We start from the raw sequence: 23902 nt of genomic DNA on the forward strand, positions 1-23902 counted from the left end.
TGTTACAAGGTTGGTATTAATATCTTAAGCATATTTTTGGTATTTTTAGAACTACACATACACTGTAATCTTGCGACAAACAGTCACGGACTGATATCGATAATCTTGATCTTTATACTGGTGAATCCTCGTTCATTGATAACCAAGAAGTTTCCAATAGAAACAAATGTTGTTTAGGTAAAAAATAGACTGCTCCGGGTGAGGCTCGAACTCACAACCTCCGCATGCCTCAATCTGTGTGAACACACAGAGAAGGTACTGTCTATAAGTACGGCGCGCTAACCGATTGTGCCACCGGAGCAGATGTAATTACGAAATTTGCCTTTCTCAATCAGTAAAAATATGTGTCATAATTCAATATGTCCCATCCTAAATTATGTTAAGATTGATTCATGAATTACAAAATCGTTAAAGAAAACATCGAAATTTTTGTCGATCCATCTATATAAATTTCTGACTGTGTGTCACAAGTGATTACTTTACCGATAAGTTCAAAACACAGATCAGCAGATCAATACTGGGGTTTGTTATTATTTTTTTAATATGAAACGCCTTACTGCAAAATGAGATTTTCAAGAACATGATTGCTTGAAATTGTTTTAAATGCAAGCTCATGCAAATAATATAGTTTTACAATGGTTCCTCATTTTTCATATCCTAAGATTATATATAAAGGCAAAGTGGAATATGATGATTTAAAAGTTAAGATTTTTTTTTTAGTTACGGTATGAAAGTAGCAAGTATTACATGAAAAAAAATAAACAACCCACGCCTGCATGTTATGTAATAATTGCTGTAGTGATTGTTGCCATTAAAACCCAAATGAACAACTTAAGAAAGGATTTTAATGTTAATAATTGAATATCTAAAGATTTAACCAATCACGAAACAATCCACAGAAAGTCAGAATTAGTCACCATTTAACAGTGTTCGGGTATTCATTCAAGGACAAATGAAAAACTGGTTAGAGCGAGATTCTGTTTTGTTGGTACCTGTATGAACACAAGTGGATTTCTTTATTTTTTTATACAGTAGTGAAGTCGCCAATTCGGGGTCTCGTCAGACTGTTTCTTTGATATTTTGCAAAGCTGCTCTATTTAAATTTTATACCATATGTATATTAAAAGTACATTTTGTGAGTTATTAAGATTCATTTTCTTTTTGAAAATAAATTCCCGGAAACAATAATTACAGAGGCATTTTCAACAAGGCATGGTTTCCCCACTTTCGAGGCATTTTCTCCATTTTCGGGTTATGTGACTTCAAAGTGTCAGTAATGTCGGGTAATCGTCTCAGAACAAAATTGTTGTTCTGTTTTTTTTTATGCTTCAATTTAAACAAGGTGACTTTAAATACACACGAGTGACTCGGAATTGGAAACGACCCGGAAATGGCGACTTCACTGTATATATAAATGGGGATTACTCTGTCAGAGTGAATATAAATAAGATACATCATTTATTGAAATAATTACCCTCATTAATTTATTATTTCACCAATATTAAAATCAAAGGAAAACAAAGTGTAAAATACATTTAAACAATAATTTATACACGAAACTAATAAATTACTATCACACAATAACTCAAAATCAATCTCTGGTATTACATGCACTTTAACACACATTAGGACTAAGAAGGGGACTAAAAGATAAAAGTCTAGATCCGATATAGGTAAAATGTAAATCATTACCATAGACCTTATTCCAGACGATGGGAAGAATACAACAATTTTCTTGTTCGGTATCCTATACGCTAGGATGCAGCGATCGCAATATCCCAAAGCTGCTGTTAATAAATTTAATAAAACACAAGAGTTTCTTAAAGGCCTATCTTAATTCAACACAGCCCATAAATAATCAACGTTATCCAACGACAGAATGTTGGCCTATTCCACTATCCTTGAGTATTTTTCGGGGTTTTGCCCCGTGGACATCCGGCACTTTATGTTCATCGGATCCACATCACTGTCCAATGTTGGCCCATTCACAGTGAGTTGGGAAGTCAAACTGCGCAAAATCTAGCGGGGGGTAGTACGGCATCGTATCGTTCCAGATCAGTATGGGTTGCCGGGTGTATCTCTGTATACAGCCTCCAAATGCACAATTGGGTTGTTCTCTATAAGAGAAAAAACATGGTAACTTGTTGTGCGCTCACTGAATCATTGAAACCATAACATTGGATAATTTATCAGCACAATTTAATAGGAAGCAACAATATACACTTACGGACAACGCTCAATAGCAAAAAATTGGCCCTCGTTTGGAATTTTGATGACTTCATAAGTTGTGTCACCAACAGTCACGTTTTCGTACGTCTCAAAGAACCTGTCACTGGAAAACAAAATGAGTGCTGTTATTATTATCAATATCAAAAAGGTAGAGTACACAGAAAGGTCTTGTGGCAAAGTCTTAACGTACTTTAAATTTAATTATTTGTCATAAAGTCTATAAACTTTATAGTAAAAAGAAAAATTTACTCACACTTTACAACAGTCACAGATGTAGGCTTTTTGACTAAAACTCCCTGTAATAGCTGATTGGTCCGATTTTAAAACGACATTTTCGGTCACCGTTGAGACAGTTTTGGGTATCAGGATTTTCCTGGACGGTTGAGCGCGCCACTCTCTGATAGAGGGCGTTTCAATCACTTTGTCCGATTTAGTTTTGCCCTGTTGCATTTCTGGAAGTGTATTGAGTTCGTCCACAGAACGGAATAGTCCCGGAAACATGTTTTTCACCACGTCTTGGTCCGGTATATCACATCTCCCAAACGCTTTATTTACTTTGTTGTATATATTCTTCTTTCCCCAGCCTTTTTTCATTAGTCCGACGGCCTTGGGGGAGTACACCGGGCTCCCATTCATCATTCTGCGTTCAAAATTTCTCAGAAAGTTTGGGTTCCTCCATTGATTAAAGCGCGGACGCCTTCCCGGGCGTTGTGATGACGAACTTTCTAACCATACAACTGCTAACCAACACACAACCAAAACACTGCCGACGTTCATAGCTGAAATAAATTGTTCCTATACAATCGTCTTTTTATACATCTTTTTTATATAGCTTAAAGATATTCCCCATTTCCGTTGAACTGCGTAATGAATCACATTGGTGAACAATGCAGTTTGATTTACTTTGCAAACATTGCGTAAACATGTTACCATGTGTTTTTCTACTGCTATCTCTGATTGGCTAGAATTCGCTGTCCATTACAATATTTTTAGAATACGTAAGCATACCAAAGCTTATACTCATTTAAAAAAACTAATATTTTTGGATATAAATTAATACTCTAGGAAATTAATCGTTTTATTAGCTTTGCAGTGTCAGTTTAATTTAAATTCACGGGAAAGACCCTTTTAAATTAAACAAAAATTAGATTTTTAAAAAAAGAATTATGCAATGTAGATCTTGAGACCTATTAATAACCACCATATAACACGCATGAAAAAAAAATTGCTGTTTCATAATGAAATGAAATTTTAAAATTTACCTTCTTTAATCTTCTTTCATACCTATATTTAGTTTTATATATAAATATAAATTACACAACACACGTGACCCCTTAGTGTTTATATGATCTACAAGGTCCGTCTTACCTGCGTAGAGTGTGGGAGTCCAATGAGGACCGGAGAGAAAGCTTTTATTCATAAATCGTGGCCTACCATATGACGCTAGATTGATGTGTTTACGTCTGACAGATCCTCTGGCAGACCAAGAAGACCATAAGGTATTTCTTATAACATCCCTCAGCTAGGGGAATGGGGATAGAGGCTCATTGATGTTTTAGGGCAAGCCCTAACTGTTATGGATGTCATCCCACGCTCGACGGATTTACTGATTCATCGATATATTTATTACTATTAATATACTTCTTATTTAATTTTCATATTTTCAAATAACGAATTTAAAAATGATTAAAGACGACTCAGTGGTCATCAAATTAACCTTCAAATTCACCTCATATTTTTAAAAATTACTTCTTTATCTATAAACTATTATTAAGTAAAGAAATATTGTATTTATTTTAAACTTTAAGCTTTGAATGTTTCCCTATAATTTTTACTATATATATATATAGAGCTCTTTTTATGGAGATTTATATAGTCTAAAAATGGCCACGACCGTCACTGGAGACGTCTTGATATTTTATAGATAAAGCTAATATTGAAATTCCGAGGTGTTTAAATCATATTTGGTGAAAGGTCTTTAATCGACCGAACTTACCATACTTTAATCGACATACTTTTATTTCATTTGCAAGTAAGAATATCCCAGTAGTTACAACACATAAATTTAGAGTGTTATAGCGTTAGAGTTTTATATATACCCCAGGGGCACAAAAAATAAAATTCCCAAGGTTCTTATATTAAAGTTTGTTAGCGTTGTTTTTTTGTGTTTTTTTTTGTTCTGTGTGATCTAATATTTTACAAAACGCAATTCCAAGACGTTCATAATTGTGCGCTTTTGGAAGTTCAATTAGAAAACACTTTGTTGTCCAAGATGTAAAATATCAAAGTTTAGAGTTCTTGGGTATTTATTTACACCTTTGATATGAAGCCATTAGATGATCATTAGAATCAGACCACAGGCGGTATTACTTACCCGATTAACTACATGTATACGATGAATTCATGCTGGAATAAATACTCCAGTACAGTAATAGCTTTAGAAAGCAAGTCTTCTTTATAAAAGTTTTACATACAAGAAGAGCCTTATTGTCAGAGGCTCCCCTTTCCAACAATATCTGTATCTTTATCTGGTACGTTACAGAATCCAATATTGGTTTTTATGTAACGCAGATTTTTTGATACATTTTTATGAATATATTGTAGACGCATTACTTGTGGTCGTGTATTATAATTATCGGTTTTTGTTGGAAGGGAGCTTTCGCTAAACACGTAAATCACTGAATGTCTTGCAAAAATGTATATAATGCGCTGATCAAATTTTTGCTAACTTGATGAATAGATCATTTTCCGATAGATTTAACACACGATTCAAAATCCATACCACTCCTCCTTACAAACCGTCTCTTTAACAAATTAGCCGATTCTTGCACCACAATAATTTAATAAAACAATAATACAATGAACAAATATATATTTTTAAAAAAAACAGCATGATAAAGCAAGATTTGTAAATAGTCAAAATGTCAATTTAATTGTAAAATTGTTCTAATATCTCCTAGTGCTATTTACACATCGGCGGATTCACGAACCCGAACACATTGCACTCGATCATGACAGAAATCAAAATGTAAACTGCATACACCAGAAGACAGAAGAAGCCTAGGCGGCGAGTCAGCCTCCAGCGGGTATACTTCAAAGCTGCAACCTGTGGGGCAGAGAAAACAGGAATTTCACACAACATTCATTAAATTCCAGTAAATGCACACAGAGCAATTTTAACAAGACCTTTGACCTTCGGTATAGGACGTAGCTATAATATATATGCACCTCTTGCGTCAAATCAAGTTGAAAATGACACTGGTCTGACGCTAAATATGCACAAACTACGTAGGCACAGCTAAAAAGTAAGACAAACTTTGTCAACGTGCTATGACATAATGGCTGACATTGAAACAGACAGGCCCATGACACATTGTGTTTAACACAACTATTCAAAAGCCACCGTCTTGTTAAAATAGCTCTATCTGAGCAAGAGTATGATGATAATCTAAGCAAATATAAATCCAATATCAAAAGAAAACAATGCTAGAGAAAATTTAACACAGAATACAAGGATTATGATTTTCGTCAATTTATCATTTAGACACAAGATAAATCTTGTTGGGGGTTAGGGTCATGTAGGCATCTGTTGTTGTTTGTTTGCTATTGTTGTTGTTGACGTTTTAGTTTGCCGTTCAAATAGAGACACATGGTTGTGACATCAATCTGTAATTTAGATTGTTTTTAATTTTAAATTGCACAATCATGATTGTGACTAATGCTTACTTACTAGAATAATAACTGTAAGGAATAAAAGAAGTATTGAGAACACCATTCCATTGCTGTTTATATGTACCTGCAATGAAAGAAAAATAATCATGTATATATAAACAATGTTCTGCATTATATTGTTTGAGAAAAAAAGAATATAAACATATTGGGTGGAATTAAATTAATTTCAATCAAAAATTTTTTATAACAAAGAAACCCAACAAACTTACTGTACGTCAGCAAACTAAGCGTAGTTCCAGAAAAATACTAAAAAGTACTATGAATTAACTGTAGTACCAAAAACTTACTGTAGTTTTACAAACACTGTAGTTTTATAGACTTTCTGTACAACCAGAAGCTGACTGCGGTACTCTAAACATACAGCTGTACCACAAACTTAGCAGAAAGTTGCAGGTAGTAGCAGAATCTCAACTAACTGCAGTACCAGAAACAAATCGTAGTTCTAGAAAATAACACACGTAAGTCTGTCCCAAGATTTTTATGTACTTTTATATGGCCCATTCTTAATTTAAATATACATACCTGTGAAAGATGTGCAATTGAAATCGATGAAAGGGAAAATTTCCAAGAGATCTTCATTGACACATTATCAGGGATGGGGTCAATTACAATGGAAAGTAATTAATTAAATTACAATTACTTTCTTAAATTCTTCAATTAAATTACCATTACCATTACAAGAGTTTTCAAATGTAATTAATTAAATTACAATTACTTTGCAGAAGTAAGTAATTAAATTACAAATTACATTTTTATCAAAATGTACTAAAACCATGATTTATCTTCAACACATAAACATTTCAGGAGGTATGTCTATAATATGAATAAAATTTCCTCACAATCAAAAAAAATTCACTGTTTGAGAATTTGCTAACTACTCTGATACAGTTACAATTTTTGGAAAGAAAAAATATAAATTTGGTTTAATTGTTTATTTCAACACGCAGGTACTGGTAGTCACAATATGGAGGTGTCCCATACCACCTTGATATTCAATAAACATTTAAAAGTCATTTACCCTAACCTACATCTATCATGTCAACTAAAATATTTCCTGCATGCAAAACTATTACATGAAAACTTTCTCCTTTGCATTTTTAAACACTATTTTTTTTCTTTGTAAATACAATGCCAAAGTACAGGTTAATCTCAGGTAGAGGGCAGACTATAATTGTTATCAAAACACAATTCACACCTTTTGTTCTCTACCTAATTATCAAAATGTTAGCAATAAGGGAACACACCCTGTGGACATGTCAGGCACCAAAAACTTAACACCTATTTGAAGCCATGCATTTAGCTCTGTGTATTTAGGGCTATCCATTTCAAAGCATGACTTGATAGTTTAATATATATAATTTTGATAACACTGATTTTGTTTGTAATTAAACAGTGATGTTTTAAACTAACTCAATGACAATTGACACACTAATTATTCTAATAAGAAGGAAAATATGGGTTTTTTTAAGCAAAAAGGGATCAAACCAATCATCAAATACATGTACTTAATTAAATTTGTGAAACTTATCATTAAATATTGAATCACTGAAAAAATATTTTGAAAAATATTTAGTATGATATATATAATAATAGTTCAATGCTTTTTAACTACTCTTCGAACTTGACCTTGTACCATTGTTAGTTTGGGGGAAAATGGGTAGTGGACAGCTTGATATTTCTATGTACATCAGTGTGTAATTGAAAGTAACTGAAAAGTAATTGGAATTACATGCCTTTTTTTTTAAAGTAATTAATTATAGTCTGTCCCAAGATATTTATGCAGCACATTTGGACGATTTTTAATAAAAATACACTTACCTGTGAAAGAAGTGCAATTGAAATAGTTGAAAGGGATATTTTCCAAGATAATTTCATTGACACATTATCATCTTTCACTCGGAAAAATTTACATGAACGAAAACAGATTCCTTACGGAGATTTATAATGGGGAATGTTTACATCTTTTCTCCATTCGGAATACACTCGGAATACATCGTGCAATATTTCAACGTTATCATCCGGGCTTGCTGCAATACAAAATCTCCGTAGACATCACATTTTTTAGCATTGTATTGACACCTGATAAGCTAACAGGGGCGTTTTGACTGAGAAATCTTGGAAATTTTTCATACTTTTGAATGAACATCGTTTGAATCCTGAGGTATTTATAAATATCAAGCAATTAAGCCAAATGTGAATCCAAAATATCTTGGGACAGAGTATAAATTACCATTACATGTAATTGAAAATTTGGCCAATTACACATTACTTTCAATTACATCAAAATTTGTAATTAATTACACTCAATTACCATTACAAATTACCTTTACCCCATCCCTGCACATTATCATTTTTCACTCATAAAAGTTCACGGTAACGAAAACACATTTCTTACGGAGATTTATAATGGGGATTGTTTACATTTTTTCTCTCCATTCGGAAGTCACTCGGGATTATTCGCGCAATTTTTTAACGTTATCATACGGGTCTGCTGCAATACAAAATCCCCGTAGACATCACATTTTTTAGCCGTGTATTGAAACCTGATAAGCTATAGGGGGCGTTTCAACAGAGAAATCTTGGAAATTTTTCATACTTTTGAATGAACATCATTTGAACCCTGAGGTATTTATGAATATCGCCTAAATAAGCAAAATGTGAATCCAGGATATCTTGGGACAGAGTATAGTGTTAAAAACTTACCGTAATTATATACACATATTTAGTACCATAAACTTACTTTATTAGCAAAAATTCATTGTATTACCAGAAACTAACCGTAGATCATAAATCTACAGTAGTGCTAAAAACTTATTGTAGTACTTTAAAGGGGCATGGTCACGATTTTAGTCCAATTTTTATTTTTGTTTTTATTATTTGCAATGCTTTAGGAATGCATTTCTAATGATCAAACAAAATTTGGGTGCCAGTCGTTGAGTTTTAAGCAAGATATGGGGCTTACAATTCTTCGTCATGTAAACAAGACTCGTGCCCTGTTTTTGTTTACATAGGTTCAATATACCAGTAAAAAATCTTTTTAAAGCTGGTTTGTCTATCTTATTATTCATTTTGAGCATAAATAAACAGTTTCTAACGATTAACACATTCATTTTAGGTCAAAAAACTGGAATTTGCACTTCAACATTCAAAATGTAAACAAACGTTTTGTTTACATAGCGAAGAATTGTAAGCTCTGTAACTCGCTTATGACTCATCAAATGACACTCAATTTTGGTTGCCTATTAAAAATGTCTTACTGAAGCATTGTAAACATTAAAATCGGGGAAATAATTTTTGACCAAAACCATGCCCCTTTAAATATACTGTAGTACCATAAACTTACTATTGTAAAAGAAACTTACTGTAGTATTAGAAACATACTGTAAAACAACGGACTTTAAAATATAGTACAAGAAACTTACTGTAGTACCAGCATATGCAACACCAGTTTTCAGAAACCATGGTAACGATAGTCCTAACAAAATGTCAAAGACGTTGCTTCCAAGAGAATTGGAGACAGCCATATCCCCCATACCTAGAGCGACGAAGAACGGAGAAAAAAGAAAGGCTGATATGTTATAAATAAAAAATAATAACCAAATGTACTTTTACTTCGTATTTTTTTAATATTAGACAACTTGCTTCTTTTTAAAGAGTTTCTTGTTTCATGAAAGAGGACTTGCCATTTTTAGACAATGCTAACCTCCTTTGGGGCAAAGAGCTTCGTTTAAGATACAGGAAAATATTAAAATACCTATTACTAAATATAATAGTTTTTCTCTATAAATCAGATTTAAAATATTAAAAGGTAGAAGTGAAGGGTTTATGTTTCGGTATAACCTTGTTTGGCAACGAAGACACTGGCCATGGCGTCCGGTATACTGGTCCCGGCCGCCAGAAACGTTATCCCCATCACGCTGTCAGGTATACTTAGCGTGTACCCAATCAGCGTCACCTGTAAATATCACGTAAAAAGACTCAGATTTAAAAAAAAAAAACCAAGAATATTTTGTTGATAAATAAGTAGTTTAATATGCAACTTATATGATTGATTAATTCCTAGCTCTCTGATTTGCTTATATCTAATTATCTCGAAAAAACAGACCGTTATATTCACCGGCACGTGACCTAGGAGGTCAATATAATAACATTTGATTTTTCTCTACATTGGACTAAAAATAGATCGTTCAGTGAAATATCGCGTTTCTCAATTTGTCCAGCTATGGCTTCATACCAAAATCTTTGCTTTACACTCAATTTGATATATCTGTATCATTTCGTCGTTGAATCATATAAAAAATTATTATTGCTATTTTTTCGATCAATACGGTGATTAAGCTACCCTCAAAGTACAATATTCACCTCGCCTCTGACTCGGTAAATATTGTACTTCTCAGGTAGCTAAATCATCGTATTGACCTAAAAAAAAAAACCCCAGCACTGATTGTATAATATTTTTGGGCACTATTATACATTTATTGCATAACGGTTAGGGAGGTATGAAGATTTATTCCTCCAGGGAAAATCATATTTCCCGAGGGCAAAGCCCAAGGGAAATATGATTTTTCTGGGGTAATAAATCTTCATACATGTATTAGTATCTCCTGAACGTTCATGCAATAAATCGTTTATTATACCGAACGACAACTGATAATTTATTATACATCTGATTCTACATGTAATCGTTTTTCAACTCTTGTAAATCAATAAGTTTTTTAATTCTTTCTTTGACAGTTTTTTGATACAAAAAGGATTTAAAACGATTTTTGGTAGAATTGATCATTTTTACATCGCATGCTCATCCCCGGGATTTTTCACACGCATGGATCCGGAATGAAAATTTTACGTGGCTTTCGAAGGGGTGATATATGATGAAAAATATGATGATCACAGGGAAATATGAAGTTTGATTGCCCTGACACGTGATTGCCTATAACCAATCCGATAACACGTTACATTGAATTATTACGATGAGGTATAATACGAATTACTCAACTGACTCATCCAGTGAATATGAAATACGTGTAATGATGAATCAATAAATAAAGCATGCTAAGCATGACTCTGAAGTATGGACGTCAACGAGAATTCGAGTAGGCTAGCTACACGACTACAATCCCTTGGTCACGACGACCATAGACTAACGTTTTCTTGCTCGTTATTAACATTTTATTGATTTTCTAAACGCAGAAGTTTTGAGCTACGAATGAAAATACAGTTTTCTTTTATGATCCATCGGTGCCTTTGGTGCAATTCTTTTAAAATTCTTAAAAGCGGCTATTATTATTACAAATGTCCAAAGTCTCTTATGATTTTGTAGATCAAATTGTTGTTTAGAATAAAAGAATACTTGGGCATACTTGTAAATGAGGAGACAATTTGATGTTTCTTTTAGTGATAAATCTTAATTCATTTACATGTAGGTATTGGATTAATTGTTTGTATAATCAAAAATCTTAATCATATCATATCAGGGCGTTTGTTTTATAATCATTAAACTGTACTTGTTGGTTAGACACGGGACAATGACTTAGCATGGAACAAGTCACGTTTGATTTGCCTAGTGTTGGTAGCTCAATTATGTGTAGTCGTCACAAGAAAAAGGAAAATCTAATTTAGATCATTTGCAAACGGATATTAAGATAAATATATTTTTCATTTTAAATCAAATACATTAAGTACATCTAATTATAAGTTTTTAAAAAAATCTTTTTGAGTTAAGACACGGTGTATGTGACAGTTTCTAGCATTAGAACCATTTTAACAAGGCCTTGGAGTTTCAATAGGATGTAACTATCTATTTCTTGCGTCAAAACAAGTTAAAATGACGCTGGTTTCGAGCGAAATATACACCGATTGCGTAGTCTTCGCTCGAAAGTCAGACAAATCTTGTTGATTTCAAAGAGCCAAGACTGGGTGGCCTAAAGTGAAATAGACAAGCCTACGTCACATTGCCGATTGACACGGCTACCAAAGTCCAAGGTCTTGTTAAACTGGTTCTGTTTTTGAAAAGGACACACAGTTATATGAATAAATCAATGACTAAAACCCCAAATTAAGGGACTAATCTTTCGGAGTAAAATTATCATCCCTAGTCTGAAGTAAAGTCTTTACCATCCAAACCATGACGTAGGAGTATATAACAATCCACAGCACGGAACACACGAATGTGGCCATAAACCAATTCTCCCACCTATAATAGAAAATAATTGTGGTCAATTTAGTGAGTGACATAAACATCAAAACAACTTTCGATTAAATATATTTAAGAGCAAAATGCAAGTGAAGTTGCAAGTGATAGCGATACGGTCCATTGATCAATCTTAAATTGATTCCCGCTCTGTCAACCTCGTGCATCGACTTTCATTTTTTGACATTAGCAACTTCACTATCCCGCAACTTTAATTTAATTTGTGGTTTTTAAATTTTTTGTGCATTTCTTGTACATTTTATTTAAATAGATCTTGGTATTTTTTAATCTAATCAGGTGAGGAGTAAATGAAATTTTCCAATTATTTTGTACATCCGTTTCGTTAGTATTTTAATTAGAATTGAACAGAGTTGTCATGCATTAATCTACTCATTACGAGATAGCGCGTCGATTATTTCTCCCTACCTCTCCTTCCGACAGTCAGGAACAGTGTAATATAACATGAACCTCAATGGATAGATGGCGCCCCATCTGGCAAGCTTCAGAATTCCCTCCTCTGATAAAAAAAAAATATACAAAACCGCTGCTAGTCACAATAGTCTCTGTTCCAGGAATAGTTTTTTTGTCATTTGTGATTTTTTTTTTCAAAATACAATTTAATTTGTAAATCTTTTTTCATTGATTTAATTAGTGTAATCATTTTTTTTTTCATTTTCCCTGTGTTGTTTGGAATGAGGACGGGGAATGTACCAACCAAAAGGACATTATTTAGTAAACAAAGATAGTCATTGCAGGAAATGTCTGAATCTATAGAGGTAGCTTTGAATGCATACCCATCTTTGGTGGGGTTTTCCATCCATCCAAGTTCTCTCCTTCCATGGTCAGATTAAACCTAAAGGAATCGATGAAAAGTTCAGCTCGAGGACAAAAATATAAAGCTAGGGTGCAATAAAGAAAACTGTACCAGAATTTTATATCCTAAAAAATTGACACGATTGAGAACAGTAAAATGTCACTCACCAACCTCTTATAGATCTGGTGTAAGACAAAACACTAGACTTCTGGGCCATTTTCCGGAATTGCTGTCGCTTTTGCAGGTGAGTATCGGTAAGCATGCGTCTCCGCTGGAAAGTTAATTACGGGAAAATTATTAGAAAATGTTAATTAACGAATTCCCAATTCCATAGAATATCTTAAAATGAGTGATAAAATTAGTTAAAATCATCAAATGAATTTCAAACAAAGTGGAAAGAAGAAAAACGAGTGTTCGAAATGTTATAAATTAAACAAAAAAGGGGGCTGTTGTTAGCTACAGCTCATTAATGACGGGATGGCTGGTACCTACGTATGATATAATGAGGAAAGCCGCGGCGCGAAATCTCGTTTTGGGTCTGAAACGTTTCATCATCATCAGTCGAAAGATAAAATCACAGAACTTTGGTCTGAAAGAGAAAAAAAGCAATTTATCAGAATCACGCAATTCTTGGTGAAATAATCACAGCTTGGACTGTTTCGCAGTGTATTATCTGTCTCATTAAGAAGTCTTAAACATATTGTATTGAAAACCCATTCCTAAGGGTCGATAGACGTACTTGATTTTGGTTGATTTTGCATATTCGTCAGCTGGGAGATCGGGCTCGGAGTTCTTTGCAGACTTGTGGTCCACTGTGATAAATACATCGTCATCATCTTCGAACACCTCTGTCAATATATTGCCTTACTTTAAGTGACGGTTTTGGGATATAATAAGTACATGTGTATTGTAATATATGATACTATTATTTCATTATTTTAATTATTTGATATACAGTAATGTAAATACATTATTTAATTAAACTTGCAATTTGGTAAGTGTTTTTATCTATATTTTATATAAATATATATACTTTGAAAACGTAATCTCCCGTTCTTATAACTTATGTTCTGAAACTTACATGAATAAAGAGAGTTGGTGGTCAACAATTTATACATCATATTTTTGTTTTATAGCTGAAAACTTTATTTCCTTCTAAGAGTGTTTATATAAAAAAAACTATAATACAGTTAAGCTTTTAAAACTTTTTAAATTTTTTCTACATCTCAGTAAAAAGCTCTTCTTTTTAAAGAGATTAATAGAGTCTAAAAGTGACCACGATCATCCAACCCCCTTAATGACCCAATGATATAGACAAATCACCAACCGTAGTCTTTACTGAACGTTTTGACGCCATTGACGGGGAAGATATTTGAGGAGATAATTTTATCGACTTTCTCCGACACCCACGCATGGATCGGAACGTCAAATCTGTTGAAAGTGAAACAATTGTAATAAATCAATCAGGCGAAAGTTGGATTTATAAAATGCACAAGTTCCAACTTCATATCGATCTACATACTTCATGACAAGAATGTATCCTCCATAGAAAATCAGCATCAGAAGGGACTCGTACCAAGTCACCTTTCCGTCTTGGACTACCTACAGATACAGGTTTGTTTGCATTCAATACATGTAATTAAGGTAGACATTTTCTTTTCCATTCGGGACCAGGCAAGAGTGAGATCGGTGCAATGCATCATGGGACAAATATTATTTGGCATTAATAAGGGACACGCAATTCTCATACAGTTTCGAATATTTAGAAAGGAAAAACATTCTTTTCTTTAAACTATAACAAAACTTACATGTATCACTTAATTCTGATTAACAAATCAGTTTTTATTACAAAAATCAAAAACATGTATACATGCTTGAAATCCGCAACATTATGGATATTCAACAAAATAATTGATATTATAATAAACAAAATTATATCAGTTAAGGATTAATAATAAAACGACCAAAAATAATTTTTGATGTTCAGTTTGGATGAGAGAAATGCGTTTTTTATTGCGTTAGCCATAAACCCTTTTTGACAACAACAACAATAAAGTCAACACAATGATTCCATTATAGCGATACATTTATACTGTGTGGTAAATTTTACATTGCACATTACTTATGAGGACTATAATGTCTGACCAGAATCAGGACAGGATACTATAATGCCTCACCAGAATCAATACAAGGTACCGTTCTGACTTGCAAGAATAATGACAGGGTACCACAAAGTCTTACCAGCATTAGAACATCTACAATGCCTTATCATAATCAGGACATGGTACCACGATGTCTTACCAGAATCAGGACAACTACAATGTCTTACAAGAATCAGGACAGGGTACCACAATATCTTACCAGAATTAGTACCACGACTGAGAAGGAGTAGTAGACAGCGTCACGTGTAAACGACCACCAGGTCAGTGCCACCACCTGAAAGATTAAAGTTCTAGATCAAGATCAGGCTACTCTTGCTTAAGAAAAGAAATATCCTCACGTGGACGTTAAACACCAATTGGTCAATCGATCAGCATGCATAGAATATTTAACATATCAATCATGGATGGTGTATTGCAATTTTGTTGTTTTCCTGATCTGAGTTTCTCTTTCATAAGTCATTAACCGATTAGACATCTAGAATCGTGTTTTTCAATTTGAAAGGAAAATTGCTTACTTCAGTTACACAGAGTGAGACAATAAATTGTTTGATCTCACGAAACTGTCATATTAGATTTCAACAATATTCAACTGATCAATAAGGGCTTTAAGTTTCCCAGATCTAAGCATAGTTTTTCAATTAGATGTGAAGCGACATGTTCATATCTTGCATCGAATTCTACAAATAGATCAGGAATCTAAATGTTGGAGCAATTTAATGGTGATTACAGTTTTATCGAAAGCTAGACCCCTAACTCTAGCATAGCGACCAAATGTAATCCTTTGCAACGGTGATGACACAGCGATCGCCCGCACACGACCGATATTCTCCGATCGATAGAAAAAGTATCGCCTTTATCTAATTTGGGAGCACTCGGGAGACCCTCGATTCTATCGGCTGTCACGTTAAATCCAAACAAAACAAATTCACTCACAGCCGACTGTTAAATACTGCTTTACATTAATCAGCCATTACGCCTCGTTTTCATTATTTTTTAGTCGTCTTAATCATTTGAATTTTGCTTGGTTTACAATTTGCTTGCTCGGTCGTGGATTCGTTAAAATAAAGTCGCACGACTGTAGCAGAAAATTTTAAACATTAAATACACTAACTTGCGCGTTTTGAAAAGCAAAAACTATATGTTGATATTTTCAAATCAATTGCCTTTTGTGCATCCGTCCATCATTTAGTCTATTTGTATATTGAAATGAACTGTAACGATTTTTTATTTAACGGTAAAAATAGCTATTATTGGTATTCTAGGATTCTTGATATATTACGTTCAGAATGTTGGAGGCGTTTAAACCTTGAGGGATAATTGTAAATCAGCATCAGAACAAACAATAATGGACGTTAATCCATTTAAAAAATATTTGTGGGTTTTTTTTTTTGTAATCAATGTTTATAGTACATGTAGGTGGTGCTGTCTGTCCTAATCAGGCTTTTAACAATTTAGATCAATATACGCACAATAGCATCATAACGTATATAGCCTACTCAAACACTCCATAAAAAGAACAGGAAATAAATCTATTCGAACACTCTCGTCGATTATATATGTACCTCTCCAGCCAGAATCCCACACAGCCCGATCACAAAGAGGATGTTAAACACTGCAGATCCAACGATCGTCCCTACTCCCACGTCCCCTTTTGTAATAAATACTCCTGGAAAAAAATGAAAGTGTTTGAAACATTTGGAATGTGTGTGTCGTTGTATGTTGTATTTTCATAGTTCATAACCTTAAGTTTACCAAATGAAAAAGTAAACAATGGGTAACTACTTTTCATAGTTAGATATACATGTATGTTCATTTTAACGTATTTTTTATGTAATTAGTGGTGTCTTTCCTGTTTTGTGCTCTCTGTTTTAAATAAGAAGTGCATGAAAAGACATAGACATAATGTTAATATATATGCAAACACTGTTCAGCTTTATGAGATGGAAAATCCAAATGTACTGACCGATAATAGCTGTACATAGCTCGGGAGCGGAACTTCCGGCAGCCATAAATGTAGCCCCTGCCACATCCTCGCTTAGTCCTAGTTTCTAAACAAAACATTTAAAAACTTAAGTGATTGGATTCGAATAACTCCATGTAAATGTATGTCGTTTTAATTAGATATATGAAATTAGTCGAGACAAATTTATGTATGGGTTGTTTTAGAAGTCAATGCAGCGGCGTTTAATTGGGAGGGAGGAGATGGTTGAGGCCAAAAACGAGCTTTAAGAAAAAGCCCGAAGAGTATAGCTTTTTCTTTTAATGTATGATTGTACTTTTAGTTTATCATATTTTTTTCTATGATTTTAACATTTCATAACATTGAGAGACTTACCGCACTGATTTTATCAAGAGACGTAACGAAGTATTCGTCACATACAATAGCAAGTGCAATAAACATATAGATGACCATGATGAGATGTAGAATGAGGCCGCCATGTTGTCTTTGTTCATTGTTGAAGGCATCTGGTGGAAACTCAAGGTATGCTGTAATCAATATAAATCAAGATATTTCGAGTTACATAACATTTAATTGCATTACTACTTTGTTCTGTTAAAAATTCCACAAAAATTAATTTGTTCCAGGTGAAATCAATATAAGCGTTTGTGAATATTGTCTGCTTGTCTGGCTTTGAAAACTTTATTAGCTACTCCTTAATGCACCGTACAAATAGATAGGCTAAAACATTAAACAGTGCTTGCCTGTGTGAAAAATCAGCTGTATATTGCCTTTGCTATTATAATACTTTGATTTTAATTGCAAGTATGAAAACATCCCACAATAATCTGAGGAGCCTATCCTACAAAAAAGGTGTACTTATGAGACCTTATAGCTTAATAACCTTATAGCACCGCGCATAATAACTTAGATTAGAGACAAACTTCAGTGTGTCCTTCAGAAATAGTGAATAGTAAAAACAGTGTTTATACAGTATGATTTCGGACGTCTTTATGATCATATACAGTGTATATCAATAACCAATAAACTTTCTTCCATCAGCTACATGTATGAAGGATGTGGTTTTTTAAAGACACTCTGATTGTGGGGGTTTTGAAAGGATTGAAGAGTTGCGGGGGCATTCAATATGGTTCATTATTAATCACCATCTTAAATCATAAGATATTGATCCATAACCTTGAATTCCTTCATTTTTGTATAGAGCACAACAAATTCATCATAAATCACCCCAAGAAAGCCCCAAACACCACTACTTTACCACGTTCCGTTCTAAATTGGGGTTACTACGATGTCCTTTACAAATATTTGGATTCCTTCTAATCGTTTTTTATTACAAAATCGAACTTTTCTTAAGTATACTTACCGTCGAGAAAAAATACGTCATGTTAATGTTAACAAGAATCTGAGGAATTGGGTGGGTTTTTTTTATTTAAATATGTTTTAGGCGCTAAGAATTGAAGTAAGGATAAAGATACTAGTACTTCATAAGGCCTTCACATTTTTTTCCTTTACTAGTGAATCTAAACTCATAACTAAAGCAAAACTTTGTTTCATCTTGGGAAGAGGTTACAGATTCGTAGAACTTTTCAATATATCACAGACGTTCATATTGATAACAGTGGCACAGGATCCACAGATTCTCTGATTCTTCACAAAAAAACGTGTACGTGTAATTTAGAGAGGTTTCACCATATATGTTTCTTTTCTAAAATACGGTTTGCGTTTGTTTTTTGTTTTGTTTTGTTTGTTTTTTTTTTTTGGCTAATTTCGATGGGGTAAACGGCTATCTTCTCTAATCTTCATCAATTTAAAAAATGTGTTGGCCGATATTCAGTATAAACCTTGGCTTTCAGCAAATGATACCATTGAAGTATGTATTCCAGCATTTCAAACATATCTCTCTTTTGTTATCAAAACATCCAGATTCCATATCCTTCGCATGAAGTCAATCTTAGTTTAGCAAATATTGTTTTTATGCAGACTGAAGCCATATTTGCTGTGTGTGCTGCACTACGAAATCGTTAAATGCAAAACATCCTATCAATGGATTAAAACCAACGATACACAAGCCGAGTTTACCGAGAACTCCTCTTTTCTATTCGCAAAAAGTTTGTACTTAGATAAACGACATACACAGGAAATTCCATGTAGGTATGTTCTTTCATCGAATAATTTTACCAATACACAAGAAAAACTTAATATCTCGCTGTCTAGACCTATATAGAATTTGCAGATAAGGCGATAAATCTAATTAATAAGTTGAGATTTTGATTTCCCAAACTTTTCATGAGTCACATTTCTACAGTTCATTTTCAATGGCCCGATGTGAATTTCGCAGTGTTTTGTAGCTATTTGTTTTTATTTTGAAGTAAAATGTTACTTTCCACCAGTTTTACTATCCGTCCATAACAAACTAACACAAAGCCAAAGCTTACCAGGTTCCGTACAAAACTGCCTTTTCAGCACCGTGATATTTGGAATGACGTTACTGGCAGACGAATTTGTAATATTGGGAGCAGACGATGTCAGAAGATGAAGTGTGGTCGTCCAGAAGATGGTGGTCGGGGACTCATAAGAAGGTGTTGTATCGACGGTTGATGGCAAAACTGTCGTCTGATTAGTTCTGTTGGCCATATTCTAGCCACTGACCAGTCTCGTGCTGAAATAATGATAACATAATCTCATTGAGTGATATATTGATTGAGTGGAAATCAAATTGGAAGTGAGAGTCACCGATGTTGTAGCAAGATTGTTTCTTTTAATTTGGACTGCAGAATTCTACAGTATCCCGGCAATTCATGATCGTCTGCGTAAACCCGTGCTTCATTAATTACAGGAACTTGATAATGGTTGCTCAGAGAAGTGAACACGATGTTTGAATAAGGTCGGTCACTGACAAGACGAATTTCTTGACAAACTGTATGGATCTCGAGTAATAAATGTTACATATTTAGATCGTCGTATTTTGTTAAGTCAAAAGGAACATCTGAATGCAATCTTTTAATATATGAATCACTTAATAATAATTTTAAGATTCAATTGTTCTTTTTATCCGAAGACTAGAATCAAACAATAATATTTGAGTACCATCTGCTTTTTTGACTTATGTTTATTTTGTTTGTTTTAAATACAACAGTTTAAAGGGATAATGGTGTTTTAATGCAAGCATTTTAAGAACAAAAATGTCAAAAGAATATTAGTAAATCTTTTCTTTTTAAAAACTTGTAGAACAGCGCTAACCACTGAATTCCTTCCAATTAAAATTACAACATAAAAATCTGATCATGAATAATTTTAATTGAACTGGTAAGGGAAGACGATGTTCTCATATTGATCATCACCTTTAAATACCAATTTCCTTAAATAAACCAACTACCGGTATCGACTTAATCAGTCATGAAAAAGTCTCTTCTACCAATCGATGGCAATGTTGTTAGGTAATTTACACTTTGACCCCCCCCCCCCCTCCTTTTTGACACTCCCTTCCTTTCGCTGACTTGGTGTCGTTAGAAAATCATGAAGTCTTTAACGTCACAGGGTAACACTGAATTAAAATCAAATCAAAGAAAGACAAAGGGCGAGAGTAGGGCGTGGGAGAACAGTGGTTGGAGATGTTACGGAGGAAGATCTTCACAGCTTCAAATCGACCAGCAAACGCGGTTACAAAGCCGCAATCTTGCAATCCGATGATTAGAAATAAGTTCTTTATACTATTGGCAACCTTTATACTAAGTTCAATCAATGATGTTGGTAGAATATCGAGAATCCGCTATACCACAGAAATGACAGAGCCCACTCTCAGAATCTCTGTTATCAGATGATGCAGGGCTTGATGGCATTCTAGTTATCTCTGATCTTCTATAATAAACTTGGTTCATAGAAATTTATTTGGAAAGGATCATTATTAGAAGTCGTTAGATGAATGTATAATTCTCAGAGATTTAAAAGTACTCTAGCACCAGTGGATGTGGAAATGGAATGTCATTTTACTAACAGTTACAGCTAGGTCCCAATTTCAATGATGATGGTTGTTTCTTTTATGTTTGCATCAGGTCGAGAATATTTCCCTCACTTCGAAGCTCAACCATTTCTTCTGGTCGACTTTCAAAAACATTTATGTTTCATTACAAGTTTTATTTGAATCAAATCTTTTTGAAAACATGAAAAGTTACACTACTGAATATTGCTGCTAATTCATTTCGACATTGAAAACTAGCTTGACATTGGTCAATCCAAAAATAGATATACAAATACCTATATTAGATACTAGTAGATACTAAAATTTCAGTAGTGTAACTTTTCACGTTTTCAAAAAGATTTTATTCGTTTCTAGTTTTTCCGTAAGTATCGTCAAACCCCTTATAACTACCATTCTTGTTAAAATTTACTGCAATTTGTTGCTGATAAACGTTAGGCTCTTACATTCGTGTACATTGTTGCTTGATAGTAAGTACCACAACTGGCGATCGCCGAAGACCTCATAGATATACGCTGTGCAGTACATGATTCTATCGAAAATGTTATTTCGGTTTGATCAATTATTGTGTATATTGCCACATTTATTCTTTTCTTTTTTTTGAAAGAAAAAACGATTCTGAAGCCAGAGTTGATACAATAGTCGATGTAGCGTTGCGATATCCTATTTAATTTGTATTTTGAAATAAGTCAGGTATTGAAATAAGTTCATGGTATTCATACGACTTGATTTTTTTCTTGAAATTAATTAAAGGGTATTTTGCTTGTCCACGCAGTCTTCGTCACATTTGTTCTACGTCTATTAATAACATCAATTAAGCATCTTTATCAGGTTTCTCCGGTAACATGCATGTTTTTCTTTATAAATGTTTGCATATGTATTGAAGATTTGATATTGTTACAGACGTATAACCATTTTGGTTTTATTTTCAAATGTACGGCATGCAGACGCTATCTCTTATGTAATAATATGACACAAGACATGAAGGAAAGCATTCCTGTAAGAGACATCGGCTATAACGCTGTCTATCACATTTTCTCTTTGGCTATTTTTTGGCCTATAAAATTCTTGAATAGTTTCTCAATAAAACCGACGTCAATCATCTTGCAGAAGAAATAACTAGGTTTTTATTGTAAAGGATATTTCATTTTACTTCCCTTCTCTTTAATAGGAATATGCTTTCTACAGAATTTAACCGTTTCTCGATAAACATTGATCGACCCAGAGGAAATGTTTTTGTTACACCGTTAGTTCTTGTCGCGACTGGGTTTTTTTAATTGTCTTTTTTTTTTGTTGGACATACATATCAGTGTGGTAGTACGTTTTGTAAGCAGACGTAAAATTGACCTACCAATCCATTCACGTGATAATTTATGGAATCTAAGCCGTTCCCATAACAACGGCTCGATGTCAATGATCTACGAATTAATTACGTCTTATTTAGGGATTTTAAGTATACTGTATGTATATGAAATCTCTCTCTCTCTCTCTCTCTCTCTCTCTCTCTCTTTCTCTCTCTCTCTCTCTCTCTCCCCTTAAATGTAAGGGGTTTTCCCGGCTTATTACAAATCTGTTGATCTGACTCCTCGCTATGGGATTAAAGGTAACTATCTGCTTCGATCGAGCTAGTTTGCATTGTTTTATATAGTATGCGTTAACAAAGTGTACAAAGCAGCATTTATAAAACCAAAGCATCAAAGATCGAGTGATGCAACAAGTATTGGATGGAACGGAATAGTTACTCAGTTATCTATTTAATCCGTGATTTTCATTTCAAAGCAAAATTATTTTCTCCAAATATTAAAACAGAAATTTTATAAGACCTCTAGATACAGCTTTTGTTAGATAGAAATTAGAAAGCGTGAAAAACTTAACGTGACTTGCAGGTGATTTTTACAAAAGAAAATGGTCAATATAACTATGTAAATTTTGATTTCTGTCGATGATAACTAGATACAATAAAGATTTTCATTTTTTACAGCTTCACGAATTTCTTTTCAAAATTATTCAAACACTTCTTTCAATTTCATACTATAGTATCTGAATAAAAACAACATACACAAATCCTCAAAATTTCTTTTCTTACCGGGGAGTGTTCTTGTTAAATCCGCCGATAATCCAGCGATAATCCAGCGAAAGCTTCGGTGTCTGCGGCGCCCTACTGCTAGCTTAACTGAGCCCAGGAATGATTGAAAACTCCGGATCGATAGGACAACTCGGAGGCAAATATGTTCGTCAAATGGACAACAGACCCCAGTTCATTCCACCCCGACAGTAATATGATGACTGCACGGATAATGGTATCGGGTGGTGATGGGGCACCTGTTATGTCGACGGGTAGAAATGAAAATTGCCCTAATAAGGCCCCTGCTGCTGGATCCGTGTAAGGATTTGTTTTTCTCATCCGATTTTGGATTTGATTGACTTCCTGGTCGAGTCACAGTGTGGCACGCGGGGCTCTGATTGTATACAGCTTATTCTGAGCCCTGTCAGATCTTTACCTCCCGGGAGTCGAGGAGTCGCCGTAAATGAAGCAGGGATAAATGAATGCAACACATTTTACGGGACCAAACGGTCGACAACGGAACTAATGAATTGTTTTGTATGTGGGTCCGCGATCTCCAAAGAATCGTATTCCTTTACCATTCTTTATGAATGTAATAAACTAGAAATATTGTAATTCTTCCGTTTTTAATGCGACATCATAGCTTCCGTGTCTTAGGTTAGGGAATCATTGGTTTATTGAATATTTTCCTGACCAGCTATTTAGGTATTGTCCTTTCTAATCACTTTAAGTTTGGCTTAAAGCAAAAAGAAGCGGTAGAATATCTACAAGACT

At 33.9% G+C, this 23902-nt stretch overlaps 2 protein-coding genes and 1 non-coding gene across 3 annotated transcripts; all 3 read right to left on the reverse strand.

Annotated features, from left to right (window-relative positions):
• Positions 1-183: 183 nt before the first annotated feature.
• LOC105323689 (uncharacterized) lies at positions 184-3677 on the reverse strand. Its single transcript, XM_011422763.4, has 4 exons — positions 3598-3677; positions 2483-3008; positions 2228-2332; positions 184-2117 (listed from the first exon to the last, which is right to left on the reverse strand). The coding sequence occupies exons 1-4, from the start codon at positions 3647-3649 to the stop codon at positions 1964-1966; spliced, it is 837 nt and encodes a 278-aa protein (XP_011421065.3). The 5' UTR covers positions 3650-3677; the 3' UTR covers positions 184-1963.
• Positions 191-301, reverse strand: Trnai-uau (transfer RNA isoleucine (anticodon UAU)). The gene is made up of 2 exons: positions 264-301; positions 191-226 (listed from the first exon to the last, which is right to left on the reverse strand). It is a non-coding gene; the product is annotated as a tRNA-Ile (tRNA).
• A 1382-nt stretch (positions 3678-5059) lies between the features above and the next one.
• Positions 5060-23599, reverse strand: LOC105323688 (sodium/potassium/calcium exchanger 4). Its single transcript, XM_011422762.4, has 18 exons — positions 23150-23599; positions 19523-19746; positions 17463-17614; positions 17091-17175; positions 16690-16793; positions 15327-15401; positions 14488-14567; positions 14293-14396; positions 13705-13813; positions 13458-13554; positions 13133-13236; positions 12946-13004; positions 12578-12668; positions 12076-12154; positions 9802-9916; positions 9384-9496; positions 5960-6025; positions 5060-5335 (listed from the first exon to the last, which is right to left on the reverse strand). Exons 2-18 carry the CDS (start codon positions 19719-19721, stop codon positions 5192-5194), a joined length of 1776 nt encoding a protein of 591 aa, XP_011421064.3. The 5' UTR covers positions 19722-19746; positions 23150-23599; the 3' UTR covers positions 5060-5191.
• Between the last annotated feature and the right edge of the window lie 303 nt (positions 23600-23902).

Source organism: Magallana gigas, chromosome 6, assembly GCF_963853765.1.
Source record: "Magallana gigas chromosome 6, xbMagGiga1.1, whole genome shotgun sequence".
NCBI lineage: Eukaryota > Metazoa > Mollusca > Bivalvia > Ostreida > Ostreidae > Magallana > Magallana gigas.

Excerpts from the sequence above, each read along its gene's own strand:
- LOC105323689 (XM_011422763.4), bottom strand. The coding sequence starts at position 3,649 with ATGAATAAAAGCTTTCTCTCCGGTCCTCATTGGACTCCCACACTCTAC. Across the intron at positions 2,333-2,482 it reads ATCTGTGACTGTTGTAAAGT|TGACAGGTTCTTTGAGACGT; the intron begins GTGAGTAAATTT and ends TTTGTTTTCCAG. Across the intron at positions 2,118-2,227 it reads TTTGCTATTGAGCGTTGTCC|AGAACAACCCAATTGTGCAT; the intron begins GTAAGTGTATAT and ends TTTCTCTTATAG.
- LOC105323688 (XM_011422762.4), bottom strand. The coding sequence starts at position 19,721 with ATGGCCAACAGAACTAATCAGACGACAGTTTTGCCATCAACCGTCGAT. Across the intron at positions 17,615-19,522 it reads GCAGTTTTGTACGGAACCTG|CATACCTTGAGTTTCCACCA; the intron begins GTAAGCTTTGGC and ends TATTGATTACAG. Across the intron at positions 14,568-15,326 it reads CAGTCGTGGTACTAATTCTG|GTAGTCCAAGACGGAAAGGT; the intron begins GTAAGATATTGT and ends CTGTATCTGTAG.